Source organism: Perca flavescens, chromosome 21, assembly GCF_004354835.1.
Source record: "Perca flavescens isolate YP-PL-M2 chromosome 21, PFLA_1.0, whole genome shotgun sequence".
NCBI classification, from domain to species: Eukaryota; Metazoa; Chordata; class Actinopteri; order Perciformes; family Percidae; genus Perca; species Perca flavescens.
The window spans coordinates 17,361,559-17,371,127 of record NC_041351.1 but is presented as its reverse complement, the minus strand read 5'-3'; the positions used below and the strand labels follow the sequence as shown (position 1 = coordinate 17,371,127).

At 39.1% G+C, this 9,569-nt stretch overlaps 1 protein-coding gene across 2 annotated transcripts; it reads left to right on the top strand.

The window, feature by feature from the left end:
• The first annotated feature begins 793 nt into the window (after positions 1-793).
• Positions 794-9,366, top strand: LOC114548358 (protein kinase C and casein kinase substrate in neurons protein 3). Of its 2 annotated transcripts, XM_028568256.1 has the most exons (11): positions 795-1,022; positions 1,149-1,350; positions 2,543-2,613; positions 2,765-2,921; positions 3,161-3,396; positions 4,640-4,795; positions 5,189-5,364; positions 5,459-5,579; positions 5,986-6,053; positions 6,189-6,268; positions 8,318-9,366. In XM_028568256.1, the coding sequence occupies exons 3-11, from the start codon at positions 2,557-2,559 to the stop codon at positions 8,428-8,430; spliced, it is 1,164 nt and encodes a 387-aa protein (XP_028424057.1). In that variant the 5' UTR covers positions 795-1,022; positions 1,149-1,350; positions 2,543-2,556; the 3' UTR covers positions 8,431-9,366. The 2 variants fall into 2 exon arrangements, with proteins under 2 accessions (XP_028424058.1, XP_028424057.1); XM_028568257.1 differs by lacking the exon at positions 1,149-1,350 and having other exon boundaries at positions 794-1,022.
• The last annotated feature ends 203 nt before the right edge of the window (positions 9,367-9,569 follow it).

The following is a 9,569-nucleotide window of genomic DNA, read 5'->3' as shown; positions in this document are numbered from 1 at the left end:
GCAAGGATAAGCTGTACACATTATGATAAGGATATAACAATAAGAATATTAGTGCAATACAAGTATAATAGTATATGTAAGTAGATTCAATAATATATAGGTGCATGGTGATTCAATAAACGTATAGATATAGATAGATAGATAACTGCATTAGTCCAAGCCATGTGCAAGTCACTGTGTGGGTGTGTGGGAAAGAAGTGTTCAGTGCATGAACCAAATCTAAAGTTTAGGTTAGTTGATATTGTTGGAAGGAAGACATTAAATAGCACATGCTGTAACTACAAACCATCTTGGATGACACTTATTTTTATTGCGGTCCTTGAGACATCAAACAAACCAATTGGCCATTTATTTAATTTTAACATGTAAAGGCAACTTGTTCCAATGTCTGTCATCATAGAGCCTAAAGGACCACATACCCTGGTTGCATTTATCGCAAAACGACTGAGATATATATATACCAGATATAGACAGCAGTAAGTAAACTGTAACTCTGTTAACTTCTGGCAAATATCCAAAAGAGTAAAAATCCCACAATAAGTAAACGAGTGAACATGCTGCATACTGTTCTCCCTTTGACAAGCTTTTTTTCTAGGCCTGACCAGAGAGAAAGGCAGGTCACAAAGGGGCACAGGGCTAATGTGGCAGTTCATGGGACACCCACACTCCCCCTGCTGTCACACACACTCACTAATAAGCTCACATGACTCTGTGCCACACTGACACGTTTCTGTGACAAGCAAATGTTCAAAATGAAGGTTCAACATCTCATTAGCACCATATTGAGAGAAACAGAGGGAGGGACAGGCATGGAGAGAGAGAGAGAGAAGGAGGGGGATTCTTCCAGCTGTTTTTGTTGAGAGAAAGTGAGAGGGTGCTAGTCAAAGAGCTGAACAGCCTAATAGGGAGTAAAGCCGGGAGTTAAAGAAGCAAAGGATGGGGTTAAAGTAGGGAAAAGAGCAGGAAGAGTTCATGACTGTGGACTAGAATACCACAGCTGACGGGGGAGGAAAGCAAGAAAGGTAAGTTTCTTCCTCCTTCTTTTGTTTGTCCTGAAGCCAATTATCAGCAGAGTGATTACCATGCAAACGCTCTGATTTGTTTATTTTTTTGCTTGTATTGTCTCTGTGTCTCACGCCCACTTTCAGATCAACGTGTGTGTAACTTTAAGTGCAAAGGGAAAATTGGGTCAGTGAGAGAGGAGAGAGGGAGAGAAGCATGTGTTAGAGGAGGAGAGGCACACTCGGAAAGGGGGAGACGGACATAGAAATGGAGAGAAAATCCTCAGCAGCCCTTGAACTACAGTAACAAGTGGTCACTTGAGTAATCACTGGTGATTCAGAGAGAAATGTAAGTGCTCCCAGGCATGACTGCTCTGTTGCCACTTCTTGATTCTTTTTGACTTCTGGATGGAGTTTTTTTTAGCATTGAAATGCTTTGATATGAATGTTTCTGTGTGATAAAATGAGAGCATGAGCTATTGAGTTTCAAACATCTTCCTTTCCTCTGCATGAGCAAGAACAGAATCAGAGAAAGTCAATAAAGTGAAATCTAAGTTGAGCCTTCATGAACTCCACACCATGTTTCCACTTGCAGGAGCTCATAATGAATAAAATATGATGAAATAACATGACAATATACGCATTAACACCAGCAAGCTGAGGAAAAGAAAGTCCTAGATGAGCCTGACTCTCCGTCATGCTCAGTCTTGTGATGAGGTGTGGTTAGTCACTTTCTTATTACTCAGCCAGCAATGTGGCAACGTGTTACCAAGACAGAAATAGGCCCGAATGTGCCTGCATCTTTTGCTTGTTTGTGCATGCATCTCCCTTGTTTTGTTCAATCTCCCTCCAATGTATGTGCCACTTGTGCTTTGCTTTACATGCTGTGCAAAAATGTCTGCTATCTGGACACGTTATTCCTTTTAAATCCTGCATTCTTGTTTGTTTGCCAGAGCAGAAATCTTGCACTTGTGGTCATGATCTCCAAATCGAATGGGAGACACAGTTGGTTCTAATAGGGCCTTGTATTAGTCAGAGCAAAGGGAAAGATGACCTTTCCCTGCTGTTTATTTTGGGAAGGCAACAGGAAGAATGCCTGAGCAGCTGTTCTATTCCTACTGGCAGATCCCACCCCTGTGGATTCCAGTCTGCCACTGCATGACCCCCCCTCCCCTCACGCAGGGGGCTTCTTGGATGTATCCAAGCACTGTACAGTGTAAATAACACCTCGTCAGAATCGTCAAAGTTGTTATGGCAATACGCTCAGCAACACACACACACACACACACACACACTGCAAGGTCTCAACCGCCAATTATTTCCTATCAGACTTGCCTGCCATGAAGGGGGAATGGCTCTGTTCATGAGGAAGTCAGCCTGCTGTATGCACATTACATTCTGTAGACGTCCAACCTGTTGCATGATAATCAATGTCACCTGTCTGCCAATAAAAGCTCTCTTTCCCTGCTCGTTTTGCATCCCAACCAGTCGAGCAAGTCTCTCATATAACACAAACAGCTATCTCTTGCTTTCTGAGACAGACACGTTCCCAATAATGGCGAGTCTTCCCAAAGAGCCAGCTCAGGATGCCAAGAAACAGAGCTTCTGGATGGTGAGGATTATATTTATGATCAAATCTAAGTAAACTACAACCCTAGGCATAGCTAGTTAATCCAAAAGAGTAATAATGTGTGTTTATGAATGGACATCTTGAGTTCTACAGGCCTGTTATTCTTACATATCATCATCTTTCCTCCTTCCAGCCGGGGAATTATGTGCGTACAGTGCACCGAACTGAACAGTCCTTCCAGGCCTGCAACGACATTGTGGCCTGCTTCATGGAGAGAGCAAAAGTAGAAAAACAGTACGCCCAGCAGCTCAGCCAGTGGAGCAGCAAGTGGAAGACTATAGTGGATTCTCGTAAGTATGGGAAGCTGCATTATGGGGAGCCTAAAAACCAAGAGCATGCATTCCCAGGCCTTTTTTGATCATCTCAGCTGTCATGAAGTTAAAATTACCTCTTGATTCTTATTAAATGGCTGCATCTGTGCTTGAAACTTTACAAATGAGGGTCATTATTTCGCTATTGGTTCCATGACTCACCTCTGTGCTCTGTGTTATTTCATTCCTCAGTCTGTCTTTTTTTTCTCCTTGCCCAGGGCCACTTTATGGCTCGCTCATGAGAGCGTGGCAATGTTTCTTCACCTCCACCGAGCGTTTGTCCGCCCTCCACTCCTCTATCTCCCAGTCGCTCATGGCGGAGGAAGGGACCCGGGTGAAGACCTGGCAGAAGGAGATATTTCCAAAGAAACTCTTCTGTGGGTTCAGGGAGAGTCACGACAACAACACAAGTTTTTCTCGTGCGCAGAAACCCTGGTCTAAAAAGACGATGAAGGTGTGTGTCTTCATATGCTTGTCATGGTGGTCATATGTAGTAATGGAAGTTCGACACCAACTCTTTACTCCTCTTTTTTTTCCACTTGCAAGCTTTTTTAAATAGCTTTCATTGTATATATTAGCAAATGGAGTTTGTGAACTGCCTTAATTAGCAACTCCATCTACTGATGAAAACCACAAGATGTGGTTAAAAGCTCAGAAAAAAGCTAGCAAGTGAACCTTGAAGCACAGATTAAAAAAAAATTGTTTTTTGTCAAACTATTATTTCAAAGGTCTTAAAATGCACAAGAACAACAACAACCGTTTTTAAGTATGCTTTAAAGTAATAGTTCGACATTTTGGAAAATACATAAATAGAAATAGAAAATATTTTTTTTGCTTTCTTGCCAAGGGTTAGATGAGAAGATCATTATCACTCTCAAGTCTTTACGGTTAATATGAAGCTATAGCCAGGAGACAGTTAGCTACACTTAGCATAAACAGCTAGTCTGGCTCTGCCCTTTTTTTCAGTCACTGGCTCTTCCCTACCAGCACCTCAAAAGCTTACTAATTAACACGTTGTATCTTGTTTGTTTAATCCATACAAAAGCAAAAGTGTAAATTGACACTTTGTGGTTTTATGGGTGTTTAGTGCCGGACTATTTCTTGTCCAAGAAATAGTCCACCACATAAGCCCCCTGTCAAGCTAAGCTAACGAACTGTATTGAATGTATGTCCCAAAATGTCAAACTGTTCCTTTTAGTTATGCATACACTTTTCTAGCCACGAAAAAAATACATTTTAGCAATCAATTAAAACAAACTAAATTGACCAAAACCTTAAATCTAAACTTTGCAACTTTAACTGTCCCATATTATAAAAGTGAGATTTCCATGTCTTTTTTGTTTATAAAGCAAGTTGAGGTGCTAAATACTGTGAATGTATTTAATATTCAGAAAGTGTGACTTTAAATGAGTTGTCAGGACTTCCGCACGAATGTCCAACAAATGAACATACAAACAAATAAGATATCACATTTTGATTACTGAGTTTAGAGGTGCTGGTAGGCATATGTACATTTTAACTTTGTACAGAGCCAGGCTAGCTGTTTCCAGTCTTTGTGTTAAGTTAAGCTAACCATCTCCTAGCCACAGCTTCACATTTAACTCTCGACAAGAAAGCTAATAAGCAAATTTCCCCAAAATGTCAAACTTTTCCTTTAAATAAAACCCCATGCATGTGTGCAAATGTGTATTCAACAGCTGGAGAAGGCCCGAGTTGCATATCACAAGTCCTGTCAGAGGGAGCAAATAGCCCTCGACAAAGAGAAACAAGCAAATGGAAACACTGAGATGAGTCCAGAGAAAAAGCAGAAAATCACGGAGGCCAGAGAGAAGATCACAGAGGAGAAAGAAAAGGTGAAGAGGGATGTCAACACACTGCACCAATTCATTCCAGATAGGCTAAGTCATGCGTGTTGAATAAGGGCTACATTTAAATTCACATCCCCTGATTCATGACATGCCACACAGTTAAACATGTTGCATTCCAGGAAAATGTTGTTTGCCTGCTGCATGCAGTGATTCACTATCAACTCTTAGTACGAGCCCCAGCCTTAAACTTCTGTTCCAAGCATTTCCCTTGTATGGAGATGTGTTATTGTTACACTGCTCCGTGTTTATGGAGCCCAGCATGGGAACGGCAAAAAGCACCAGATGATTTATAGATTTTAGATTGTCCTCCATTAAAGAAACACAGTAGATGTTCTGAATCCTCACGGAGCAACTTTTGTTTTTTCCTTTTGCCTGCAGAGTAGAGACCGCTACGAGAAAATGCTGGAGGACGTGACGTCCTACACACCTCGCTACATGGAGGAGATGGAAGCCATTTTTGAACTGTCACAGGAGGAGGAGAGGAAGAGGATCAGCTTTCTGAAGCAGACTTTCCTCTCCATCCACCGACATCTTGACATCACCAACAATGAGAGGTGAGCAACCATCAGAAGACTGGGTGTGAGTATAGTTTGTGAGGGGTTAATGCAGAGCAAGTGTTTCTGTGTATTTACTGTGTCCTTGTGTCAGTGTGAAGGTGGTCTACAGTGAGCTCCACAACACTCTGATGTCCATCAGTGAGCAAGATGATCTTAAATGGTGGAAGAACAATCATGGTCCTGGCATGCCCACCGACTGGCCAAAAATTGAAGTATGTTACAAAGTTTCACTCACAATATACAGAGGGGAAAAATACAGTACATGCACTCCCAGGACGACCAAATTAGAATAAATACTGTATAAAAGTACAATACGTTTTTACAGTGTTTAGCAGAACAAAAGACTACTTTTTTGGAGTCTTACATTAGAACCATCATGACTAAAGGTGGCAATATCTTCTCAAATGAATATGAAAAATGATGTTTTTGTGTGCAAACCTTGATGTATTAGTGTTTTTTTGTTCTAACCTCAGTTAAAGAAATTAATGGTCTCACACAGTATCTCAAACTCACATAAACAAGACCTTTTTTGTGGGAATATTAATGTATATATAGCTGTTTTACTTGACCAAAATGTTGATATATTTGAACACAAACTTCACTACACTCTTCCATCAGGAATGGGTCCCACCAGTAAAAAAACTAAATAGAAAGAAGAGAGACCAGAAAAGAAAAGAGGGCCAACCGTAAGTTTCCCAGTGAAGTGCTTTCAAACTATGATAACTATTTTTTTTTTAAATAAAGAACAATGTAAATTTTTATTCCAAGTCATATTTATGTTTTTTTCTGACTGTTCAAACATCCACGTCTTCTCCTGTTAGTGTGATGATTGGGGGTGTGAAGGTGCGAGCTTTGTACGACTACGTGGGAGAGGAGGGCGATGAGCTGTCCTTTAAAGCAGGTGACACATAAAGTGTGATATGACAACGCTCAAATGATATAGACAGAAGTGTTATTCTCAATGTTTGAAAGCTACAATAGGTAAGAGTTTTATACATTATTACAACCTTTGTATCAGTATAAATCTGAGTGGGAAGACAAGAAATGCATCCCATCTCTCTGAAATGATGCCGGACGGGCTGATGTTACATTATATTATTTCTGGGTATTAAAGTTCAAATATAATGTTTAAAGGCCAACTCTTTATGAAGTTTTATCTTTATCTGTAAGCTGTATGATAGTGCTGTGGTTTTATCAAAGTGTGGAAATAGATGTTTAATTCATATAGCTAGTTAAGTACAGAGCGTACAATTAAACAGCTCTAAACTTTAGTTTTGTGGCTAAAATATTATTCACATCCTGCGAAGACAAAACTTGCTTAAAGGGTAATTACCGTTTTTTTCAACCTGCATCCTATTTTCCTATGTGTTTGTATCTAACTGAATGATGGGAACAACAATCTTTGACATTTGTCCAGTATTACGATCGCTGCAGTCAGCAGGGGCGAAACAAGCTACAATGTAAGTTAATAGAGCAATTGTCCAGCTTGTATTTACCTTCACAAAAGTGCTTGTTTTGCCACTGACAGGCTCAGATTAATAAATAAAAGTGTCTGACAACATTATGGAAAGGATCCCTTCAGAGATATACCTTTAAAACATCTTTGATACCTTTCTGTTTAACCAGAAACAGCTCTGAAGTCGCTAGCGCAAACCCACCAGACTCCATTTAAAAAAGCAATTATTTTAGCGTGTATAGAGCCAACATATTTTCGTAAATCGGTAAACTATGTGTTTATTTCAATCAAAACTAGAGTTGTGATAGTTGGAAAAGTGGAAAGACGACCCACAAAAAGTGTATTTTACGATGCTAAAATTACTGTTTATTTACATGTAGTCTGGTGGGTTTAGCAAACGTAATTTTGCGGATGTTTTTATGTTTTAAAAAAACGATCTTACTCTTTAACAGAAAGGTCGACCACCTTAGAAATCCTTTCCACAATGTTGTCAGACAGTTAAGGCCTTTTTACAGTCGCCGCAGCCGACCTGTCGTGCGTCAATGTAACGTCAAAATGACGTAGATCTCGCTGGCGCGCCAGGATTTTGAGTGCGAGACTAGAGGTCGCGCACCACTCTATTTTTTTCAGCGGCAGGCGACAAAGCAGAAACAGGAAGCATGGACGAGTGCGAGGACAACGGGATGCCAGGACTCTCAGAGTGACTGCAAGTCTCTCTTGTAAACTTACTGGGTTAAGATGAGTTCTTTTATGGTGAATGAAAGGCTTGATCCGACAAAGTAGGTCATTGAATCAAATCAAAACATTGACATCAATGTTGCCCTATTAACTTACATTGTAGCTTGTCAAAGATTGTTGTTCGCATCAGTCACTTAGACACAAAAACATAGGAAAATAGGGTCATGGTTGAAAAAAACAGTAGTTACCCTTTAAAGAGAGATATTTTGAAATTGCATGTATCTCTTCTTATTCTGGTTGATAAAGCATTACAATCTTAACAGATAGTACAAAAACATGAAAGAACCATTTGCAAGGCTTCTGTAAGTTTTGTAACCAGACTTCTGGGCAACTGAGTCAAGCTGAGGTGAGCTTAGCAAACAGCAACCATCACAGTCAACCAAGGCCAACAAAAACAGAAGATATTTTTCAAACTAACAGATAATGTACAATTCCTAACTTATACAAAAATAAAAAGTTGGAAAATTGCACAGGCTTTGTATTTTAGAAGAGTTTGTGAGGATGTAATAGGAACAACATTTTATGGCATTTTTTGCAATGGCTTTAACGTGCATTGTGCTGCTTTAGTTAAACTATAGAACAGTCAAAGTGTCAAATAATAAGTAAGGTGGTGAGTTAGAAAACTCCCATAAGATTGGTTGGTAGTAAAGTAAACTTACTGACGTACTCTGTGTTTCATGACACACAACTTACTCTTCATTAAATCAATTTTTTTTTTATGTTGATGAACAGACTTTTTTTTTTCTGTGGTAACAGGTGAAGTGTTCCTGAAGGTGGAGGAGGAGGACGACCAGGGCTGGTGTCGAGGAGTCCTGAGCGAAGGGAAGGAGGGCTTCTACCCAGCAAATTATGTTGAAGTTACAGAGTGACTTTCCCCTGTCTAATATACAATGTCCTAAACTTATTTATCACAGAAAGTTACTTTTCAAATCTTCCAAAAAAACAAACAATTATTATTATTATTATTATTATATGTTGTCACTGATTCTGAGTTAATGTCAGATATAATCTGTTCCCGAGTATTTTATAAATATAAAATTTGTTAAGACCTTAATATTCTAACCTACTTTGGTTTGAGTAGGCTAATTCTGCAAAATGAATTAACTTATCAAAGACTAAATGTACCGTTTGTTTGTGCAGGAGCTGTATGTGTATTGTGTGTGATTGCGTTTGTTTGTTTGCATGCATGTGTGCACATTAAAACGAAACAAAAGAGAACTAAAGAGGATATTTATTTACTGCCATCATGTCCTTAGATCACTGTAATGAAGAAAGCTGTTACATGAGCTTTACCCAGGCACAGGTTTACAATGATGGGAGCACACAAGGTTAATGTTTACTTAATATGCATTATGTAGAAGCACATAGAAGTTACTTTGACTGAGGGAAAGGATTTTCAAAATGTGTAATTGTTTTGCCTCTAAACCATTTGGTTGGTGTGGGTCTATGGATGACAATGTTGGTCAGTTGGTTGGTCCACCACTTTGGTCCAGACTGAAATATCTCAACAACTATCAAATTCATTGCTATGAAATTTTGACCAGTCATGCATATTGAACCGAAGATGAACCCAAAAGACTCTAGTGAGCCAATGACTTTATATCTAGCCCCACCAGCAGGTTAAAGTTAGTTTGGCGTGTTAGCATGATTGTGGCAAAGATGGTGAACTATAGCCTATCTCATGGCTGTAGACTCTTTTTCATATTTAAAGGCAAACACAAAAGACAAAATAACAGACAAAAAGCAAAAATATGTGTGAATATGCGCCACCATTTTCAAATAAATTTCAAATATTTTCAATTGTATATAATGTTTTTTGTTTGTTTATTGTTTGTTTATTTTGCGATCAGGTACTTTATTTCACATATAAATTAATTTGATGACATGAATTAAACACAGGCCTATAGTAAGATACTGAAAGACAAATAAAAACAAAAGTAGGCCTAATTGGTTTTGAATTATTTTTTAGTTTAGGCATTCATTTCTTCTGTCCTCCGTTTTCCAGTAC

Excerpts from the sequence above, each read along its gene's own strand:
- LOC114548358 (XM_028568257.1), top strand. The coding sequence starts at position 2,557 with ATGGCGAGTCTTCCCAAAGAGCCAGCTCAGGATGCCAAGAAACAGAGC. Across the intron at positions 2,922-3,160 it reads GAAGACTATAGTGGATTCTC|GGCCACTTTATGGCTCGCTC; the intron begins GTAAGTATGGGA and ends CTCCTTGCCCAG. Across the intron at positions 4,796-5,188 it reads TCACAGAGGAGAAAGAAAAG|AGTAGAGACCGCTACGAGAA; the intron begins GTGAAGAGGGAT and ends TTTTGCCTGCAG.